The sequence below is a fragment of the Nannobrachium achirus genome (assembly GCF_963921795.1).
Source record: "Nannobrachium achirus genome assembly, chromosome: 9".
NCBI classification, from domain to species: Eukaryota; Metazoa; Chordata; class Actinopteri; order Myctophiformes; family Myctophidae; genus Nannobrachium; species Nannobrachium achirus.
Genome location: NC_137818.1, coordinates 54,721,478 through 54,744,445, shown reverse-complemented (window position 1 = coordinate 54,744,445; position 22,968 = coordinate 54,721,478). Strand labels below are relative to the sequence as shown.

General features: G+C 41.0%; 1 protein-coding gene across 1 annotated transcript; it reads right to left on the bottom strand.

Moving 5' to 3' along the window:
• Window positions 1–615: 615 nt before the first annotated feature.
• Window positions 616–10,569, bottom strand: LOC308290987 (kelch-like protein 23; the record flags this gene model as incomplete). Its single annotated transcript, XM_080732901.1, has 10 exons — window positions 616–669; window positions 1,390–1,525; window positions 3,774–3,942; window positions 4,058–4,189; window positions 5,500–5,682; window positions 6,208–6,321; window positions 7,464–7,616; window positions 8,401–8,539; window positions 9,533–9,676; window positions 10,453–10,569. The coding sequence occupies 10 exons, from the start codon at window positions 10,567–10,569 to the stop codon at window positions 616–618; spliced, it is 1,341 nt and encodes a 446-aa protein (XP_080589027.1).
• Window positions 10,570–22,968: the final 12,399 nt, after the last annotated feature.

Below are 22,968 nucleotides of genomic sequence, written 5' to 3'. Positions count from 1 at the left end.
GGGGTCTTCAACGTTTTCAGGCCAAGGACCCCTTAGTTGAGAGAGAGAGATGCAGCCTGTTCGTAGATTCCATAGTTTCATCGTTTGACAGCACAATCATCAATGTATTTTGGATTCATGTAAATTTGTGTTTTCAGATATTTAACCACTTGAACCGTCAATACTTAATCAACTTGACCTTTTACTCTGTACTTAGTCTGCTCTTTTTCCCCTCTACATCAAACCTCTTTGCCGAAAATAGCTGATCTACAAGCTCACAGCTTGTAGATGTGCTATTTTTGGCTAGAGTTCTCAGAATATAGGGTGAACTAGGGTTCAAGTTGTTAATATAAAAAGGATTGGAAGATTTGGAGGACCCCCTGTAGTAACTCTGAGGACCCCCTAGGGGTCCCGGACCCCCTGTTGAAGACCCCTGTCATATACAGTTACAGTAGACTGTAACATTTTCCAGGTACATACCCTCAGTATAATACACATTTAAAAATAAATAAATACAAGCCGATAGTCCATCAGACATACGTAGGACTATATAAAAAAAAGAAAACTAACAAAAACAAGGCTGTGTGAGTATAATGGGTGGGCCTGAGGACGGCCATCACTGAGGTAGGAGGGAGCTTATTCAGCAGTGCCCGTCTGTCTGCTGGAGTGTTTATCGGTCAACTGCAGCCTCTAGGGGGACAAGGACACATACATGAAACTACAAAAAGTATTGAATGCTTTAACCAGTGAAAAATAGCAGATATACAAGCTCACAGCGCGGCACCGAGTGCCGCGCTGCGAGCTTGTAGATCTGCTATTTTTGAAAAAAGTTGTGAAAATGTGTGCAAATCTTTGAATGTATGTATTTTCAAAGCGAACGTTTGTAACTCAAATTTTGCTTCTGGGTGGTCCCTGGAACTAGATATTTTGAAATGGTAGTCCGTGGCCAAATAATATCATTTTGGGGGTCCTTCACATGAAAAGGTTTGAGAACCACTGACATAGTAGTCTCACAAGAACAGACTAACTGAGCTCCATTTAAGTGAAAAGGACCTTTTCTTTGACGATGGCTGGCCAGATTGCTGACGTATAAAAAACATAGGTTTTTCAAAAAATCTTAGAAGGATTCAAAAGACACTTATAGAATCGGGTCAAAATTCTAATTTTCACGATTTTTCAAAAATAGCAGATCTACAAGCTCGCAGCGCGGCACTCGGTGCCACGCTGTGAGCTTGTATATCTGCTGTTTTTTAATATTTAAAGCATAAAATATTGCGTCATATTGTGTTCAGGCCTAAATGGGTTAACCACAGTCCACCATTCCTCATGTCCAGATACAGTATATTTGTAAACTCTCAAAGAGAAATTCACATTCAGGATTTTACTGTGTACTACTATAACGTCAGCTACCTGTGCTAGTGCATCCTTCCGCATCCAGAGAGCCACACATTTGACATGGTGGTGGTGGTTACGATATCCGGGCATCTCACCGATAATTTCCCACGAGTCAGTCTGCTCGCAATACCGCTCCATGGCACGTTCAGCACTAGAAGAGGAGAGACCGACACCTTTTTCATGGAGCAACAGTAGACACAAGCAACTCCATATCGTTGCTGTCGGGTGAAACCTCGTATCTCCAAGTTTCAAATGTGTACGTTCTTTCGCAAAGCAAAGCCCTGCTTCATCATACAAGGCCGTCGCACAAAAGTAGTGAAAACAGCAGATCTTCAAGCACACAACGCCTCGCGGTGCAAGGCGTTGTGTGCTTGTAGATCGGCTGTTTTCACTAGTTTAAATACTTTTTTAAATGATTAATGCGAAACGAACGGTTTTGGACATACAAGGTTTTCACCCGACAACGACGATATCCTATTTAGAAAATCTGGAATCTAGAGTTGCAATACCAACCCTTGACAGCCCATACATCCTAACAGAATCTGATTGTATTAAACAACGTTAAACTCACCATCATAGCAGCCATGGCATGTACGGAAAGTTTGAATTATCCTCTATCTGCAAATATTTCATAGAAAATCCACCGCAGACATTAATGTCAAGACATTCTGCACAAGTGATTATTTTTCATGGGTTAGGGTTTGGAAGCACTCGTTGGATATCACTCAACGGTCATGCAGAGGCAGTAGGACGTTGCATCTGCACTGAAATTATTGACAGAAAGAAGCTCTAAGGTGGATTCTTATCAAACAAAAATATAGAAAGAGGATAATTCAAGCTTTCTGTGATACATGTATATATAAATAAGTCAGTTAAATTAAGTCCCCTGTCATCTATATACAAATTACATCCAGCACATAATTTTACATTCATTCAAACTGCTAACTCTGACTGGGTAGAGAGCCACTAAAGACTAAGCTCCAAACTCCCAAAACAAACTGATTTGACTACTTCTCGACCTGGGGCCCATGGCTCACGTTTCTCCCACACATTTTGCAAGTCTAAGATGGCGCATAGTCCGGCTGCCAACTTGGCTTTTATGGCATGGGTATGACATTTGGTATATAGATTTTTTATTGGCCTAAAATGTTTTCTATATACATTCATGAAACCACCTGCTGACCGCCTGTCAGCATTGAGCAATTTTATTTATAGGGGGTAAAGGTTTGGGCCCATTCACTTACTATACAAATACACTATACTATAAAGGGAAAAAAATACCCCCAAAAAATCTGCTTTAAGTAGAATGTGAGGGGTCAAACTAGTTTCTTTTAATTATTCTGAATCCATTGCAAGCATTTGTTTTGCATGAAAAACATTCCTTGGCCTAAAAACGCCCCCCAAAGAATTGTGAAGTGATGACTCAACACTAAACCATAGTTTTGTGCGGCTGTTTTTAGCCCAAGGAATGTTTTTCATGCAAAAGAAATGCTTGCAATGGATTCGGAATCATTAGAAACACTTAGTGTGACCCCTCACATGCGACTTAAAGCAGATTTTCTTTAGTTTTTTTTCCCTTTATAGTGTATAGTAAGTGATGGGCCCCAAACCTTTAGCCCCTATAAAAATAATTGCTCAATGCTGACAGGCGGTCAGCAGGTGGATTCATGACTGGTATATAGACAATATTTTAGGCAAAAAAAAAAAAAAAAACAGCCGGACTATCAGGGTAGAAGACAGGGTTAAACAACTAAAAATGGGAATGACTTTCAAAATAGTCAAATGCAAATCTGCCCTCAACCCCCTCAATACCCGGGTAATCGACACCCACAGCACCAACACCAGAGGGAGCGCATACAACGATCTAATAACACAACCCCGATAAGACAAATATCGGTAAATTCTCCTTCTACAACACTGCCACCCAAGTGTGGAATTCCTTGACTACTTCCCTTAAAACATGTAGCTCACTGACCTTCTTCAAAACCACCCTGAAAATGTACCTTTCAGGAGGCCATCTCCCATAGACAGGCGAGAAGTCTTAAGTACCAGCTCTTACGCCTTAAATTAAAGGCCTGTCAATACTGTCACCGACCACCAAACTTTTCGTCGGAAAGGTCCAGTTCAACTACAGAATATGTCAGTCAAACTCTACGACGTAAAGACTATCAAAATACAGCCCTGAGTCTGATGATCATTGATCATTACAACCTGATGTGAAAGAAAATATTTCTAAATAAGTGAAAAACTAAAGGCTGTCATGTATATGAACAAAATCTGTTGAAAATATTCCATTTTGATGTGGTGCATAATATTATTTAAAAAACTGTTTAGAAAAAGAAAAAAGCAAGGCAGTCAAAAAGGTTGGCGAATCCTGGGCTAGGGCAACAGCTTCTTACCCGCCACGCGTCGTTTGCCCTCCGAATACATAGATCTGTCCATTAACCCCAGCCGCGGAGGGCAGGCGGCGTGGCTTCTTCATGGGGGCACACATGGTCCACTGGTTTGTCTTGGGGTCGTAACACTCAACCTTGTCCATGGCTGTACCCTCCGAAAGATGCTCACCGCCTGTATGAGTCACAGGAATTAAAAGCTTAGTGACTGTTGGTGGGATCTGTTATGTGCTAAAACTAGTTGAAATCCGTTAATTATGAAAAAGAGCCATTAAGAACAGGTATGATACCTATGGCGTAGATCTTTCCTTTTAGTGTGCAGACAGTTGGAACTTCACAATCACCCTGCATAGGAGCAACTTCGGTCCATACGGCTGTTCCAGGGTTGTACGTGTGCATCTGACAAAAGCCCTGGACAAAACCTGACAAAAACATTATTCATTGTCAACACAAGAAGGATGAATATGTAACTAGAAAACTGTGCTCTTCGGAGCACAGGTCTCCGCCAGGCCTGGTTGCCAGACAAACTTTGGAAGCTGATCATTAGCCAGACTGATCCTGACCTGAACACATTCCTCCACGGTATCAATCCGGACTTTGGCACTATAGGAAGAGAGTATGAGAAATCAGAAAATTGCCGGGCCAATCAGTGACTGCGTTTCAACTGAACAACCATGGAGGAACGCGTGACCCTACGTTTTAACAGCGGGCAACAGCCGGCTACTCTGGGAGATAAGAATCTCCTAGTGGACATTCCTGACGTCATTACCATACATCCTCCATTGCTACGCATGAATTTGATTGGCTATCGCCAGACGAAGTTGTCCAAAGATAACATATTTTCATGTTTTTGGAAGATGTTCCTCCGCCTGCTATCGCTATATACCCGTAATTGCCTGACAATAAGCCGCGGCTTTTTTCCCATGTTTTGAACCCTGCGGCTTATACAACGGTGCGGCTTATATATAGATTTTTACAGCTAACGGCCACCAGGGGCGCTCTAGTGAGAAGCAGGAAGGACACCTGCAGCTTATAGTCAGGTGCGGCCTATATATGTAAACATTTGTTTTTTGTTCTACATTTAGCTGGTGCGGCTTATATTCAGGAGCGGCTTATAGTCCAGCAATTACGGTAGTTGCCGGGTCCAATTGACAAATTACGCACTTCCAAAAAATACAGCCTGCGGTCACCCGCTGTTAAAACGCACCCTAACTGAATCCACGTTATCAGATAGATAATCATAGCTTATCAGAGTGAAATATGACAGAATTGATTAATATTACACACCCAGTTGGTCATTGTGACATTTTGTGAAAAACGGGGGACCTCCCATGAACTTTGAAAGCCATTCGTAGTCAGAATCAGACTTACAGATGCATCTGGATCCCATGACTACAGAGATAAGGTGTCCTTATTTGGGTGAGAAGATTTGGACACATTCTGGATGTTCAAAAAGTTGTCTCCGGTTGTGCCATAACAGGGCTGAAAGGTTTGGGGCAGATGTTAATCCTTGGCCCCAAAGTGTGTGTGCAAAGTTGCAAGCCAATCGGTCCAACAGTGGCCGAGTTATCTGAAAACAGTCTCCAGCCTTCAGCCGTCCGGCCTGGCGGAGACAATAATAACAACTAAGTCTTTGGACTTTTTCGGTTAACCGTCATGCTTTACATGCATAAAAATAAACCCCATGAAACACAGCAGGCTGAACCTGCAGACACATAAGCCTGTTCCATACCAATAACGTAGATCAGTCCATCAAGTGCGACCACAGAGGTCCTCCCTCGAAACGCTGGCATGCCGACAGACTCCATGAGCTTCCAGGTGTTGGTGCAGGGGTCGTAACGCTCCACTGAGGCTATAGGTTCATAGTTCTGATGGCCGCCGACTGCAAACGCATAATCACCCAGTGCCACGAAGCCTATATGGGGGAAAAAAGAAAAATAAACCGTGATGGTTAGAACTGATTAGTAATGGGCGTGGTTTACTGGTGCAAAAAGAAAAAGAAAACAAGAAATACCATACTTTTCCAAAAGAATTTATATATTTCAAGACTAGAATCAAGCCATCCAGGATCCTGTTGAACCATGACCATAAAACCGTTGATTCTGGGAAAAGAAAAAAATGTAAACCGCTAAACAAAGGGCATTTATTAAAAGTAGCAGATCATATAATTACTGTAAATATTCAAATATATACTGTATATATATTTAATTTTTTTTTTATGATGTATGGTGTTATGGTCATGATTCACCAGGATAACTTGATTCTATGCTTAAAATAATTTACATAAATACTTTTGTAAAAGTCTATGGGAAAAATGAATGGCCGATTTTTTGGTGGAACCAGTAAACCATGCCTAATGCTATGCCCTATGTGCAGAAGGCAACAACGCACAAGCCCTTAATCCAGAACAAAATTGAATGCCATAATTTGACAACATTACCGAAGCAACTACGACTCTCCTGCATGGATGCCATCTTCAACCATGAGTCGGTGGAAGGGTCATAACGCCAGATCCTGCTATAGTCTTGATGGGAGGCAATGTACACTGTACTGCCTATTGTGGGGAAAGAGGGGAAAGAGAGGAAAGAGAAAGTCACAGCTTGAAAGATATTTAAAGTTATACCATGTAACTTTTTTTATAAAACAAATCTTAAAATGGTCCTAGCTGTTAAATCGCTAAAGTTTTAGAACCCCCACTCCGTTATTTTCAGCTTCTAAAGCCTTCTCTTTATATGTTTTATATGATCCCTGCCCGGGACCGGTTTTCGCGGAAAAATTGCGTCATCACACTACCGGCCAATCACAGCGAGGGTTATACACTGCCGGCCAATCACAGCGCAGAACATACACTGCCGGGCTCTCTGGTGGGTTTAGGAAACACGCCTTCAGGAAGTACACTGCAGTGTTTACACTGGAGGAGTCTAGCATGTAACTCCCCAACCGCTGCTCGTAGAAGGACACGGGAGACCTCATTGAAAGCGTCTCGGCTAGGCGGACGCGGTGGTCTGACGGCCCGGTCCGCGAGCGAAAAACGGACGAAAAAAGCAAACGCAACCGCGGTTTGCTATACTGCTACAGACCACCAGTTGAGCAACTTACACAGTATAGCTTTAAAATATATTTTCAACAGCTAGTTTCCGATTTCAGGAAGTGTAGTTCCAGACTCTATATAGCATTCAGAGATTGTGGAATAGTTGTCTGGCTATTTGAGACTATTGTCAACACATGAAGATGTTCCGAGCTCAAGTACATTACATTTCAATTAAGGATTATGCAACAACTTGAAAGGTCTTCACTGATACCTAAAAGTATGTCAACACCACATACTATTCATAAAAAAGTTAGTTTATGCCTGTACTTATTGTGAAGGTTTACTTGACCAAAATAGGTCCAGCATGTTATGACACCCAGTATACCCAGTATATACTGTACTTCCGCACCATTGGCAGCAGAAGTCTAAAAAAGAATATATATATCCGCTATTGAAAATCAGTAGGACTTCCAAAAGACTTTGGTTCCAGACCAGGATGCATTTCCTAGTCGTTTCCACACAGTTCTACCACCCACTACAAAATGTAAATGTTCATGTGGAGATCTCTGATCGTCTGACTACGTGAGATTAGCTCTCATGGTAGCACTTACCTAACACAACCAGACCAATAGAAATGACAGAATAGCTCTCATGGTAGCACTTACCCAACACAACCAGACCAATAGAAATGCGGCAAATGCCATCGTAGGGCAGAGGTTTCAGGCTCTTCCATTGTTTGGTCAGGGGATCAAAGCAGTTGATGTCATCAATACCCATATCAGAGCAATAGTAATCATGTCCTCCCGCCATCAGGATCACTTCACACACAGAGAGGGTAGAAGAACATAAACAGAGCACCAGGTAAGTGCATAAGGCCGGGTTGTCAAGGCATATTAATTCACTGGCAAGAATCTTTAACAAAACCACTGCCAGCGTCTTTCCGACGTTTTCGAGCGGTCACAGAATCTTTTTCGATTGATCCGCTGACCGTCCGCGGACACAGACACGCTTGCTGTGTTTCCACGAAGAAGAATGTATATACATTTATATGCAACATGCATGCATGTGTTGTGCAGCCAGTAGGGCATTCACCAAATATTCGAATATTCGAATATCAAAGTCACTATTCAACGTTCTCCGAAGTCGAATATTCGCTTGTTTTTATTGTTTTCTCTTTAAAAAAAAATATTGTTTATAAAGCTTGGCTAGATAGGAAGTCATAGGACTGAGTTGTCAATGCCCCTGGTGGATGAATTTGTTAATGCTCTATACCAGTGGTTCTCAAACCTTTTTAGGCTGTGACCCCCAAATAAACATATTTGAACTGGGGACCCCCACCCTGACAAGCACTTGGAATTGTAGGTATTACATTTAATGTGACTCGGTTCCACAGATAAATATTGTGAAAATAGCTGATCTACATGCTCTCAATGTAGATCTGCTATTTTCACAATGTTCGCCTCTAATATTTGACAGTTTGGCCAGTGCTGTCGAATATTCGACTATTCGAATACTTTGAGGTCGAATAATTCAAATACTAAAAATTACTATTTCTGAATGCAGCCAGGGTATCAGTGGATAGACGTGGCTGAGCTGTGTGACAGGAGGGAAGCAGTTGCTGCTTCTTGGCCTCAGAGATGATCCTCTGACATCCCTGGGATTCCTTCACTACATCCACACACTCGATCACATCATGGAGGTAGGAGGGACTGAGGAGAGGCAGACGGATAAGCTCCAAGACCTGAAAGAACAAATAAAACACAACGTTTTAACTGGATATTAGGTGAACATCTCTGCAGCTGCTGCAAGACAAGTCAAACATTTGTATCCTATTTGGCAATTTTGGGGGTAGTGTTCACTTAAGATAGCAATTCTAAAAGCAAAACACGTCTCATTGGGACACGTGAGCTTGCATAAAAAATAATGAAGCCCAGTTGTGCTGTTGTGTACTAAGGTGAGAGGGTTTAGGTTGTTAAAGGACAACTTTGTTTTTTTTTACAACAAGGGTTCATATTTTAGATTTTATTAGTCCATTTGAGGGACTATATTTTAGTAATTAAATAATATAAAAGATGAGTTAAAATGTTTTCATTTACTCCTTTCTATCATTTTAGAGATTTTAATTATTTTTATTTCAGTGGCTGGGGGCATGCGTACAAGTGGCTAAATATGTCTTTTTACACAGAATAAGCCCATTCCCAAGATGCACCGCAATCTTTCATGGGCAGCTGTGACTTCTGGGGTTACTGTTAATAGCAATAAATAAATTGCAGGCTTATTGTGTCTGAAAAGACACATTTAGCCACTTGTACACATGCCCCCACATTTTAGGACGCTAAATGTGCTAAAACGATAGAACGAAGTAAATTAAAAAATGTTAACACTCACTTTTTCTTTTCTCTAATTACAATCTAATATATGAACCCTTGTTGTAAAAAAAACAAAGTTGTCCTTTAAGTTTTATAAATGTATCGACATTACGATTTAACTATACTATGCAAATGCAATTAAGGGACATTATCTTCTTCATAATAGTCAACATTATATCTAGAAACGTGTCTTCCAGTTTAGTCTTACAGTATGCATTACATTCACAATGCTATCAGCGGTGCAGGAAGGGGATCCAGGTCTTGCTCAAAGACACCTCGGCCGGCCAGGAGGCAGCTAATCTTAAACAGTCACATTGCCTTGACTTCTTCTTTAACTTCAGGTGAAACAGAGAGAAGGAACTGACCTTTTCCAAGCTCTGCCTACGCGTAGAACACTTGTTTAACCACAGCATGGCCGCCTCAAATACCATCTCCTCCTTGGGTGCATTGAGATCGTCACTGGACAGAATCTGTGTCAGTTTATCCACAGAGACTGACAGGAACTCTTCCTAGTGGCAGATGAAATACAGTAGATTAGCTCCAAGGGCCACAAAGCTCACCTTGCAACAACGTGTGACATTGTTTATCTGATAGAGTTGTCAAAAATGAAGTATCGATGTTGAATATAGTATCGATTTTGAATATGACTTTTCCATAGTATCGATAATATCGATACTGAGTTTTTTAGTTTTAAGTTAATTTTATGAGTATCCTTCCTACTTTGGCTTATTCCTAGTTATTTTAAAGGCCTATTTGTACTTGGAATGTGAAAACATCAAAGGCAGGCATTTAAAAAGTGCACTACCATCTACCTCAAGAAGTTTGTATTTTTCTTTCAATAAAAATAAACATTTTTGCACTAAAATCACTGTGGTTGTGTGGTATCGAAAATGGTATTGAGTATCGATATTTTTTCAAAATATTGTATCGAAGTTAGAAATCCAGTATAAATTAAATTGATTAGTTTGGTACTTGTTGTTACAACAGTCAAACAACTTAGTACCGTATTTTCCGGACTATAAGGCGCACTGTCAATGAATGGTCAATTTTCGAACTGTTTTCATATATAAGGCGCACCTGACTATAAGGCGCACATAATAGCTACCATTGCGTTATGCATCCAACAGATGGAGCTGTGCTAAAGGGAATGTCAATGTCAATGAATGATCCATAAGGCGCACTGGACTATAAGGCGCACTGTATTTTTTTGAGAAAATTAAAGGCTTTTAAGTGCGCCTTATAGTCCGGAAAATACGGTAAATGTGCGGATCTCTTAATCACTGACCTGTCGATAGACGTCACTGAAGTGATCAAGGATGTAATCCATGCTGTGTTGCTCCAGTTTCTCACAGTAGTGGGTCTCGGCAAAGAGGTGAATGCCAACACAGTTCTGTTCATCCATGGTGTGATGCTCCATGAAACCACAGCAGGCCTCTTTTACAACCGTAACGTTAAACAGGTTTGCTGCTGCTAGCAGGGCCTAGACCAAATAAACAATATAATGTTCTTTTAACCAATTTAGGGCCTAGAATTATTGAATGCTTTAACCAGTGAAAAATAGCAGATATACAAGCTCACAGCGCGGCACCGAGTGCCGCGCTGCGAGCTTGTAGATCTGCTATTTTTAAAAAAGTCGTGAAAATGTGTGCAAATCTTTGAATATATGTATTTTCAAAGCGAACGTTTGTAACTCAAATTTTGCTTCTGGGTGGTCCCTGGAACTAGATATTTTGAGATGGGGGTCCGTGGCCAAATAAATATCATTTTGGGGGTCCTTCACATGAAAAGGTTTGAGCACCACTGACATACTAGTCTCTCAAGAACAGACTAACTGAGCTCCAGTTAAGTGAAAAGGACCTTTTCTTTGACGATGGCTGGCCAGATTGCTGACATAGAAACATAGGTTTTTTCCAAAAATCTTAGAAGGATTCAAAAGACACTTCTAGAATCGGGTCAAAATTCTAATTCTCACGATTTTTCAAAAATAGCAGATCTACAAGCTCGCAGCGAGGCACTCGGTGCCGCGCTGTGAGCTTGTATATCTGCTATTTTTCAATAGTTAAAGCATAAAATATTGCGTCATAATGTGTTCAGGCCTAAATGGGTTAAAGATGAAGTGGCATGATTTCTCCCCCCCTAAAACATGATTATCAGGTATTATGATTGTACTAGAAGGAAGATTTTCTTCCCAAAAAAGTGTACAGAAAGAGTTAAAATTAGGTTTTTATGTGGCCACACCCACCAGTTCATTACCCAGCTGAAGTTAGCCACACCCACAGTGTTGGGTGAATGGTAAAAGGGGAGGGCATGATTATATGATGTAATTTTATCTGTGTTTTTGGATCAGCACTTTTGACCAACAAGGTGTCAGCCTCCTGGAAAAACCCTAAATACAAAGGAATGCACAGCTGCTCATAACAACCACACTAGGGGGTCTAATGAAGTACTGTCAACCTCCTAGACACATGAAAACCAGAAAAAGTACACAACTATGGCACCGCCTCTTTAACACATGGGAAGCCAAGGTTTATAACATTTCTAGCTGTTGCTGCTGCCGTCGTTCACTTACGCTTTAATTTTGAAGAGCCTCGGAAGCTTCGTGCGTGTGCACGTGAGTGTCCACTGACGATTGAGGAGGATAATCCATTTGTTTACAAACGCTCGCGAAACTAAAATCCAAACCGGGGCAGACCATCGCGGTAAAGTGTCGCTGTGAAATCAATCAGATCTCTGCTTCCCTGGCGTTGTTTTCATCTCATTCATAGATAAAGCCCTTCTTATGTTTCAAAGTAGAATGTAAAGCAATGTAAACTGCCTCCGCATTTTCTCCCCCTGTCTCCCTGCCTGCAGCTGCGGGGTGACGTAATGGACTCGGGTCATTCAGAGGGCAGCTGCAGGCTCGTACAGTTAACTCTTCGTTGCCTCGTCTGTCAACGAGATAACTCCTTTTGGCAGGGGGACACCTAGTGGCCTTAACTCGTTACTGAACGAGTTTGGCTCCCAAGTTGTTAAGCACAGTGAAGGGTCATAAATGGAGACGAAGAACACGTTTTATGAGGATAAATACCTGCACATTTGCTGTGGAGATCTCCACCGTCGACGTGTAGGCAAAGTTCAGCAGCAAGCCAAATTCTTCAGGATCCGCTTCGTTGATGTTAACCCTATGCTCTCTGGACTCCATCATATCACCTGTGAACATGGCCTGTGCACAGGGGCGTCACAAGGGGGGGGGGGGGGGGAGTGGGACTGAGTTACTAGGGCCCAAGGTGGAGGGGGCCTTAATTATTTTATACTTTAGCTTTATATGTATTTTTTTAAGCAAACATTTGTAACTCAAATTTTGCTCTGGGTGGTCCCTGGAACAACATATTTTTAGATGGGGGTCTGTGGCCAAATACATATCATTTCACATGAAAATGTTAGTAGTGAGCACCACTGACATAGAAACATGGGTTAAAAAACAAAGAAATCGCACCTGTGCGAAGTGAGCGGTGCAAATATATTTAGGGAGATACATTGTGGACAATTTTCAAGCCTTGTTTTTCTTTAAATAATCATATATGCTTTGTGTGTCTTCAATCAAATGGCCGTGATCAATCAATAGCTGTTCTAACCATGAATTAGCCGAATTCAACATGAGCAGTTTAGTATTCACAATCGCCAAGTCAGCATTTATCAGCATCGTCAAGCTAGCATTCACAATCACTAGGTTAATAATTAATATTCACAATATACATCATCAATATAAACCAATTCCATTCAATCATTTACATGATGTCATTTCTACATCACAATAGATGATATATAGGAAACTTGATCAGACTTCCAACAATTAGGAAGTCTCCATAATAGGGTTAAGGTTAGGGTTAGGGTTAGGGTCAGAAGACAGTGTTGTTAAAGAGGTGGTGCCACAGTTTTGTACTAGTATAATACCTGATGATCGTATTTTAGGGGGAGTGAAATCATGGCACTTCATCTTTAAACCAGTATCGGTTTGAAATTTAGTGCACTGCTAACAGCCAGTTAGCCAGCAAGAGGAGCCTCGGGCAAAGTCTCTGCCAGAAAGAGACCAGAAGGCAGGGGATGGGATAGACGGTGCGTGGCCTGCCTGGCGGAGGACTGTCAGCTAGGTCCCGAGATCTAACTAGGAGCTTTTGAGGGGGGGCTATTGGTCCGTGCACGTGCACTGCTGGCTCACCTGCTCCAAGGAACCTGACCCACAAAAGGCCACCCTGGCAAAGTTGGTACATACGCCAGATAACGGTTCTGCTGAGCTCGTGGCTCTCCAGAGGGACCAGGGTGAGGATGGCGAGGAGATTCTGTCCTTTGAGTTTCAGAAGATCCGCTACGTCTTCGACCGAGAGGAGAAGAAATGTTTCCTCCCGGTGGCGTTCCCCATCAGCCACCCAATGAGCCACTTCCAGGTGTGCCGTGGCTACCAGGAGGAGACAGACCTGAGAGCGGCAGAGAAGCGATACGGCACCAACCGCGCTGAGATGATGGTGCCTGATTTCCTGGAGCTCTTCAGGGAGAGAGCCACCGCCCCCTTCTTTGTGTTCCAGGTGTTCTGTGTGGGGCTGTGGTGTCTGGATGAGTACTGGTACTACAGTGTGTTCACACTCTTCATGCTGGTGGTGTTTGAGGCCTCGCTGGTCCAGCAGCAAATGAGGAACATGTCTGAGATCCGCCGCATGGACCATAAGGACCATAAGCTGGATTTTGCCATGTCTACATACCGGTACCTAAAGATTAGAATACATGAGGATAGTGCATTCTAATGACCCTGAAAGGTCATGTTCAGATACTTTGAAGACAAAGTCATTCGAAAAGACAAGTCTGGCATGTGGCAGAGTGTTATTTCTGTTGGGACGATATTTGATGTCTTCTTGCAAAATGATGGCTGAGAAGCCCAAGACCAAAGAGCATGAAGAGCAGCTGGAATGTCATGCACAGTTTCTATTGCTTTACTTGACAATGACAAAAGGATCTGTAGAGTTGCAGACAAATACTGGACTTGTTTGGTCGAGACCTTCCCACATCTGCTGTGGAGTGGTTCTAGACATTCTAGACATCTTGCAAACATTCTCTCTGTCACTCAGTGCTGACATCCGCAAGGATCTGTCAAACATGACATTATTATAGGTATCACCTTCATGATCACTGTCCCAGTTTAGCCAGAAGGCCGGCGAGATAAGAGACCGATTGTACAAAATTCAACAGTAGTTGCAGATCCAAAGAGGAGAAGGAGGTTCTACTGTATTTTCGCTCCCATGAAGTGTCCAGGATATGGGGTTGGTTAGGCGTGGTAAAGCTCGTACTTCGATCTACATGATAATCATAAGCTGTTTATTTATATTCTTTGAATTTCAAAATTGTCTTGAGCTGGATATCTCTATAATACGCTATAATACATGAAAACAAACCACACTTTTAGACAGGGCCCTGTGATTAAAGCGCTCTGTCTAAAAGTGTGGTTTGTTTTCATGTATTATAGATAAAGATACATGACTCATACAATTGAGAAATTCAAAGAACGTCCTGACCTGACTCCTGTCCTGTCCTGATCTAATACAATTTTGAAATTCAAGGTTAGCACCGCTCAATAATTTTTTATGACCTATTTAGGCGGCCTAAACGCGTTCTAAATCAGAGTTAACCAATCGGGTGCCTATGTGACTATGACATCATGGACAGATCAACAGAATCGAAGTGTTTCATTGGTCTAGCGGACTCATGTCATCATCATTTGTGACATCATGGTTTTGGTAAAAAAACGGTCTATAGGAGCGGTTAGCACCGCTAAAAAAAAAAAAAAAAAAAAGGAAACCTTAGAAGGATTTGAAATAAAATACTTAATAACATTTTCACAACTTTTCAAAAATAGCAGATCTACAAGCTCGCAGCGCAGCACTCGGTGCCGCGCTGCGAGCTTGTAGATCTGCTATTTTTCAATAGCTAAAGCACAAAATAACACGTAATAATGCGTTCCCAGTCTAAATGGGTTAAACCCCCTCCCCCTATGAAGAACATTCATGGGGGGCCTGCAGTGAATCCAATATAGATCTTAAGCAGGGATCATCAGCATGCTGGCTAGTGGTGGACCTTTTTTGCCAAGGACATACAAATAATCAGATAACATTACCAGGAAAACAAAGAGATAGCCGTCAAGGGACCTTCAGGGTCCCTTGAAAGGGTAATCTGCAACCGAGAGTGTACCAAATGATCCTTTTGGGTACACTCTGAGTTATGGGGGTCCTTGAAAAGTCTGTACTAGTGGACTCCGAATTAGGGATGCACCGATACCGATACTGACTTCATTCATGTATCGCCCGGATATCGGATGACTATGTATCAGATATCAGACAACTATTATTACATTATTAAATAAACGATATCCCACAATCTTATCCAGCAAACCTTTTTCGTCACTCCTCCATTTATTATGACATCATCGATGGGGAATTCAAGCTAATAGAAAATGTATGCTTTCTATTCCTGAAAAGTTGCAATTTTTAAGAGGAAGCCATTGTTCTCTTGATAATAAAAATCTAAATATTATTTCAAAAATAGTAAAAAAAAAAGAAAGAAAGGAAAATATGTCAAACAATGATGTCACAAGATGATGGGGTTTCTGAACTACCCACAGCTCTCCAAAGAAACACAGACCAAGTAGAAAGAAATGGTGCTATTTTGGACCTATTATATGAAGATAGGTTGAAAAGTGGCAAAGTCGTCCTTTAAGTGGTAAAGTTGAGAATTTTAATTTACCTCAAAATAAGGACTGAAGGAGGCTAGCACATTGCGATGGCAGGGGAACTCCTTTCCTCCGCAGCAGATCGTCACATCACACAATGAAGCGTTGAGACGAAGCCTGTTTAGACTCTCCAGGAGCTGGTTGGAATGAGTCTCCTCCCTGAACACTATTTTATCCATCTTCCTTTTGCTGGACCAGCCTGTATACACAACAGGAGGGGAGGGAAGTCGTGGTCAGATGGTACATTTTCTTTTGCATGGCATAGTAGTCTCTCAAGAACAGACTAACTGAGCTCCAGTTAAGTGAAAAGGACCTTTTCTTTGACGATGGCTAACCAGATTGCTGACAGAGAAAAAAACCTTAGAATGATTCAAAAGACACTTAAAGAATCGGGTCAAAATTCAAAATGTCATGATTTTTCAAAAATAGCAGACCTACAAGCTCGCAGCGTGACTGTGAGCTTGTAGATCTGCTATTTTTCAATAGTTAAAGCATAGCCGCAAATTGCAACACTAGATTTTATTTTAATCGGATGAATCTAGGGTTGCAATACCTCCCATAGGCAGCCAATGCATCAAAACAGTTTTTTGCTATCTGATTGTATTAAACGACTTCAAACTCACCAATATTGTGGCTCTATGGAAAGCTTTGAATTTACTCTTGCTATCTGCAAAGTGTTTGTTTCTGAAAAATCCACCGTAGAATTGTTATGAGCTACTTTCAATCAAGAAATTGGCTTCAGGTGATTATTTTTTCTAAGTGCTGGAGTTTGGAAGCGCTTGTGGGAAGTCACTCAGCGGTCCTGTGTACCACCTGGTTCTGAATGTCACACAATGCAGGAGGCAGCGGGACGCTGCGTAATAGAAGACGAGCGCTTCCGAAGTTCAACACTTAGAAAATAAACCATGTCTGCTCGGATTTCTTGACAGAAAATAAATCATAACAATTCTACGGTGGATTTTTCAGAAACAAACACTTTGCTGATAGCAAGAGTAAATTCCAAGCTTTCCATTGAGCCACAATATTGGTGAGTTTGAAGTCGTTTAATACAATCAGATAGCAAAAAACAGTTTTGATGTATTGGCTGCCTATGGGAGGTATTGCAACCCTAGATTCATCCGATTAAAATAAAATCTAGTGTTGCAATTTGCGGCTAGTTAAAGCATAAAATAACGATACACAATACTGTGTACCCGTTCTGAATGGGTTAATGCAGTGGTTCTCAAACCACATGTCTTTGTGGCTGGTCCCCAGATGACAGTGAAGCGACAATTTAAGGACCTTTTAAATCCCTCAAAAGAAAAAGACCATTACTGCATCAAAAGGAATTCAGAAGCTACAATAAAAAAGTGTCAACTATTAAGGAGGAGGCCAAATTTGTGTCAAACAAATTGTAAGGCCTCAACTCGTTCCAGGTGCATGTCAGGGTGGGGGGTCCCCAGTTCAAATATGATTATGTTGGGGGTCCCAGTTCAAATATGATTATGTTGGGGGGTCCCCACTTCAAATATGATTATTTGGGCGGTCACCGCCTGAAAAGGTTGAGAACCACTGCTATAATAAACAGAATACTAATGGAGAGAAAAGACAGCATGCAATCAGACTATATAAGACAACTATTATCTAGTGTAAGAACTGGAGCATGTTACCACAAGAGAAGAACAAGGGTTTGCCAGAACACTGTCATTTTTCAAGCCTACTTGTAGAGAGAGGTTCATTAGTGGGAAAACCTCAGCCCAGCCAAGGGCCCAGCCAAGAGCTAGCTAGAGTGCTGTTGATTAAGCAGAGCGGTTGGTTTGTTCGTGTGCAATAAAAACAATAAAGCCAATAAAGCCAGAATACTTGCGTGCTGCTGTGACAAAATTGATACACTCATGTGTGGACCACATGAGTGTATAAATGTCATGCATTGCAATGCATTCTCATTATTCACCCTTGTCTGTAGTAGCCGAGGTTGTCTTCTCCAGTCTGCAGTCTCTGCACTGATAGTGGTCTTCACTTAGCTCTGGTCCATCGCGTCACCTGACCAGAGCTAGTCTTCACTCATCCATAGACAAGATAATGGTTCTACTCACTAAACAACCAGAAAACAACAGTTTAACCAAACTAGAAAAATATTGTTCCTTCGAAACAATTGTGGGCTCGCTTCAAGCCAGAAAACAATGGCTATAAAAGTACAAAATGTCAAGATCGCAGGCAGTGCTCTCTTTGACGTTACTGACGTCAAAGATTGGTCCATTTTGTTCCAAAAATGTGTTGTGCAAAAGTTGACCCGCTGGTGGCGCTATAACAGGCCAATGTAAGAAGGGTGGTATCTGTTCCTTGACCTATTGGGAATGTGCTTGCAAGATTTCACGCACGTTGCAAGCTGTGTTCATGATTTGAGGTGTTTTTGGCTTTGGCCACTTTATCGCTGCTTGCAGCTATATTCATTATTATTATTTTTTTTGTGTGTGTGCACTTCATAGGCATATTAGATAAAGGTCCTTAGATTGTGTGTAGAATGTTTCATGCAAATTGCAAAAAAAATCCTAACGGGTTTAAGCGTTTCACAAACTGCTCAAAATTATATAGCGCCCCCCTTTGGCCAATTGGGGTAAGATTGGTTTTAGTGATATTTGGACTAACACTCTACATCTTTGCCAAATGCCATGAACATGTTACTTTGCATGTATGATTTAGAGGCAGAAGAATAATTTGCATAAAACTGCAATATTCATTGAATTTATTTAAAAAAGCATGTTTCAATTTTAAAGAAATCCGATCTGACAGATCTTTAGATATCGGTCCAAAGTTCACGTAAAAAAAGTTTTGTGCCACTGGAGCGAAAATTCCAGAATAAAAGCGGGTTTACGCGTTTTACAAACTAATCAAAATGGCGGAAAATCGAAGGGCGGAGCTTACTTAACAACGACACAGATGTCTTCCGCTTGAGTCAAAGCACGCGTGTAACAAGTTGCATGTCTTCAAACGAAACGAGTCATGACTTATGCCCGTTTGAAGTTTGAATTTTCAAACGCTTCGTATAGCGCCCCCCTTTGGCCGATTGGAATAAAATTGGTTTCAGTGATACTTTGACTAACCCTCCACATCTTTGCCAAATGCCATGAACGTGTAACTTTGCATGTATGATTTAGAGGCCGAAGAATAATTTGCATAAAACCGCAATATTGATTGAATTATTAAAAAATTATATTTCACTTTAAAAGAAATCCGCCGAGACTAGTTTGACCGTATTGGTCCAAAGTTCATGTGAAAAAAGTTTCATGCGCGTATCGCAAAAATCCCAGGAGGAGATAGATTTTTACTGTTTTTCATATAATTCCGAATTGTGGGAGACCTAAAGGTCAGAGGTCAAAAGTTAGAGGGTAAAAGTTGTTCGGCATGAGGAGACGCATAAGTGTATACAGGTTTCATGGCTGTATGTATAACACAGCATGAGCTATACCTGTTCAAAGATCGCACTTTCGAAGGCTTCCTACAGCGCCACCATTTGGCCGATTGCTATAGAAAATAATAGCACACTTCGCCACTGTAAACTGAACACATTGATGTTTTTATTTTCATTTTCTCACTAAGTATGTAGGAGTAGAAAGGAACCGAAGTTCCCGTCTACTGTATGACTGATAGATAAATAAACTAGAAAAATATTGTTCCTTCGAAACAATTGTGGGCTCGCTTCAAGCCGGAAAACAATGGCTATAAAAGCACAAAATGTCAAGATCGCAGGCAGTGCTCTCTTTGACGTTACTGACGTCAAAGATTGGTCCATTTTGTTCCAAAAATGTGTTGTGCAAAAGTTGACCCGCTGGTGGCGCTATAACAGGCCAATGTGAGAAGGTTGGTATCTGTTCCTTGACCTATTGGGAATGTGCTTGCAAGATTTCACGCACATCCCAGGCTGTGTTCATGATTTGAGGTGTTTTTGGCTTTGGACACTTTATCGCTGCTTGCAGCTATATTTATTATTATTATTTTATAATTTTTTTGTGTGCACTTCATAGGCATGTTAGATAAAGGTCCTTAGATTGCGTGTAGAATGTTTCATGCAAATTGCAAAAAAAATCCTAGAATAAAAACGGGTTTAAGCGTTTTACAAACTGCTCAAAATTATATAGCGCCCCCCTTTGGCCATTTGGGGTAAGATTGGTTTCAGTGATATTTGAACTAACCCTCTACACTATTTTGTCATGAAAATGTGACTTTGCTTGTATGTTTTAGAGGCAGAAGAATAATTTGCATAAAAATGCAATATTGTTTGAATTATTTAAAAAAGCATGTTTCAATGTTAAAGAAATCCGATCTGACAGATCTTTAGATATCGGTCCAAAGTTCACGTAAAAAAAGTTTTGTGCACGTGACGCGAAAATTCCAGAATAAAAGCGGGTTTACGCGTTTTACAAACTGCTCAAAGTGGCGGAAAATCGAAGGGCGGAGCTTACTTAACAACGACACAGATGTCTTCCGCTTGAGTCAAAGCACGCGTGTAACAAGTTGCATGTCTTCAAACGAAACGAGTCATGACTTATGCCCGTTTGAAGTTTGAATTTTCAGACGCTTCGTATAGCGCCCCCCTTTGGCCGATTGGAATAAAATTGGTTTCAGTGATACCTTGACTAACCCTCTACATCTTTGCCAAATGCCATGAACGTGTAACTTTGCATGTATGATTTAGAGGCCGAAGAATAATTTGCATAAAACTGCAATATTTATTGAATTATTAAAAAATTATATTTCACTTTAAAAGAAATCCGCCGAGATTAGTTTGACCGTATTGGTCCAAAGTTCATGTGAAAAAAGTTTTGTGCGCGTATCGAAAAAAACCCAGGAGGAGATAGATTTTTACTGTTTTTCATATAATTCCGAATTGTGGGAGATCTAAAGGTCAGAGGTCAAAAGTCAGAGGCTAAAAGTTGTTCGGCATGAGGAGACGCATACGTGTATACAGGTTTCATGCCTGTACCTCAAACACAGCATGAGCTATACCTGTTCAAAGTTCGCACTTTCGAAGGCTTCCTACAGCGCCACCATTTGGCCGATTGCTGTAAAAAGTAATAGCACACTTCGCCACTGTAAACTGAACACATTGATGTTTTTATTTTCATTTTCTCACTAAGTATGTAGGAGTAGAAAGGAACCGAAAATCCCGTCTACTTACTAGATAAACAAATAAATAAATAAATAAATAATGACAATATCTAAAGTGTGCTCGCCAGGTACTGGCGAGCCCACAATAACTAGAAAAATATTGTTCCTTCGAAACAATTGTGGGCTCGCTTCAAGCCGGAAAACAATGGCTATAAAAGTACAAAATGTCAAGATCGCAGGCAGTGCTCTCTTTGACGTTACTGACGTCAAAGATTGGTCCATTTTGTTCCAAAAATGTGTTGTGCAAAAGTTGACCCGCTGGTGGCGCTATAACAGGCCAATGTAAGAAGGGTGGTATCTGTTCCTTGACCTATTGGGAATGTGCTTGCAAGATTTCATGCACATTGCAGGCTGTGTTCATGATTTGAGGTGTTTTTGGCTTTGGCCACTTTATCGCTGCTTGCAGCTATATTCATTATTTTTTTTTTTGTGTGTGTGTGCACTTCATAGGCATATTAGATAAAGGTCCTTAGATTGTGTGTAGAATGTTTCATGCAAATTGCAAAAAAAAATCCTAACGGGTTTAAGCGTTTCACAAACTGCTCAAAATGATATAGCGCCCCCCTTTGGCCAATTGGGGTAAGATTGGTTTTAGTGATATTTGGACTAACACTCTACATCTTTGCCAAATGCCATGAACATGTTACTTTGCATGTATGATTTAGAGGCAGAAGAATAATTTGCATAAAACTGCAATATTCATTGAATTTATTTAAAAAAGCATGTTTCAATTTTAAAGAAATCCGATCTGACAGATCTTTAGATATCGGTCCAAAGTTCACGTAAAAAAAGTTTTGTGCACGTGGAGCGAAAATTCCAGAATAAAAGCGGGTTTACGCGTTTTACAAACTGCTCAAAATGGCGGAAAATCAAAGGGCGGAGCTTACTTAACAACGACACAGATGTCTTCCGCTTGAGTCAAAGCACGCGTGTAACAAGTTGCATGTCTTCAAACGAAACGAGTCATGACTTAAGCCCGTTTGAAGTATGAATTTTCAAACGCTTCGTATAGCGCCCCCCTTTGGCCGATTGGAATAAAATTGGTTTCAGTGATACTTTGACTAACCCTCCACATCTTTGCCAAATGCCATGAACGTGTAACTTTGCATGTATGATTTAGAGGCCGAAGAATAATTAGCATAAAACCGCAATATTAATTGAATTATTAAATTTTTTTATTTCACTTTAAAAAAAATCTGGTTGATCAATCTGACCGTATTGGTCCAAAGTTCATGTGAAAAAAGTTTTGTGCACTTGACGCGAAAATCCCAGGAGGAGATAGATTTTTACTGTTTTTCATATAATTCCGAATTGTGGGAGACCTAAAGGTCAGAGGTCAAAAGTTAGAGGGTAAAAGTTGTTCGGCATGAGGAGACGCATAAGTGTATACAGGTTTCATGGCTGTATGTATAACACAGCATGAGCTATACCTGTTCAAAGATCGCACTTTCGAAGGCTTCCTACAGCGCCACCATTTGGCCGATTGCTGTATAAAGTAATAGCACACGTCGCCACTGTAAGCTGAACACATTGATGTTTTTATTTTCATTTTCTCACTAAGTATGTAGGAGTAGAAAGGAACCGAAAATCCCGTCTACTTACTAGATAAATAAATAAATAAATAATGACAATATCTAAAGTGTGCTCGCCAGGTACTGGCGAGCCCACAATGACAATATCTAAAGTGTGCTCGCCTTATAGGCGAGCCCACAATAAACAACGAAGGTGGGATTAGAGGGAAAGTCTCTACCTAAAAGGAGACCGCGAATAATCCTTACTTCTCTTGTTTTAACGACTTTAAGATTAAAGTTTGTTGCATTGCTTCGGCTGCAAAAGTTGAACGGAACCAATGATTAACGTGACGTCGGCGAACGAACCACGGAAGTGTTCAGAAGCACT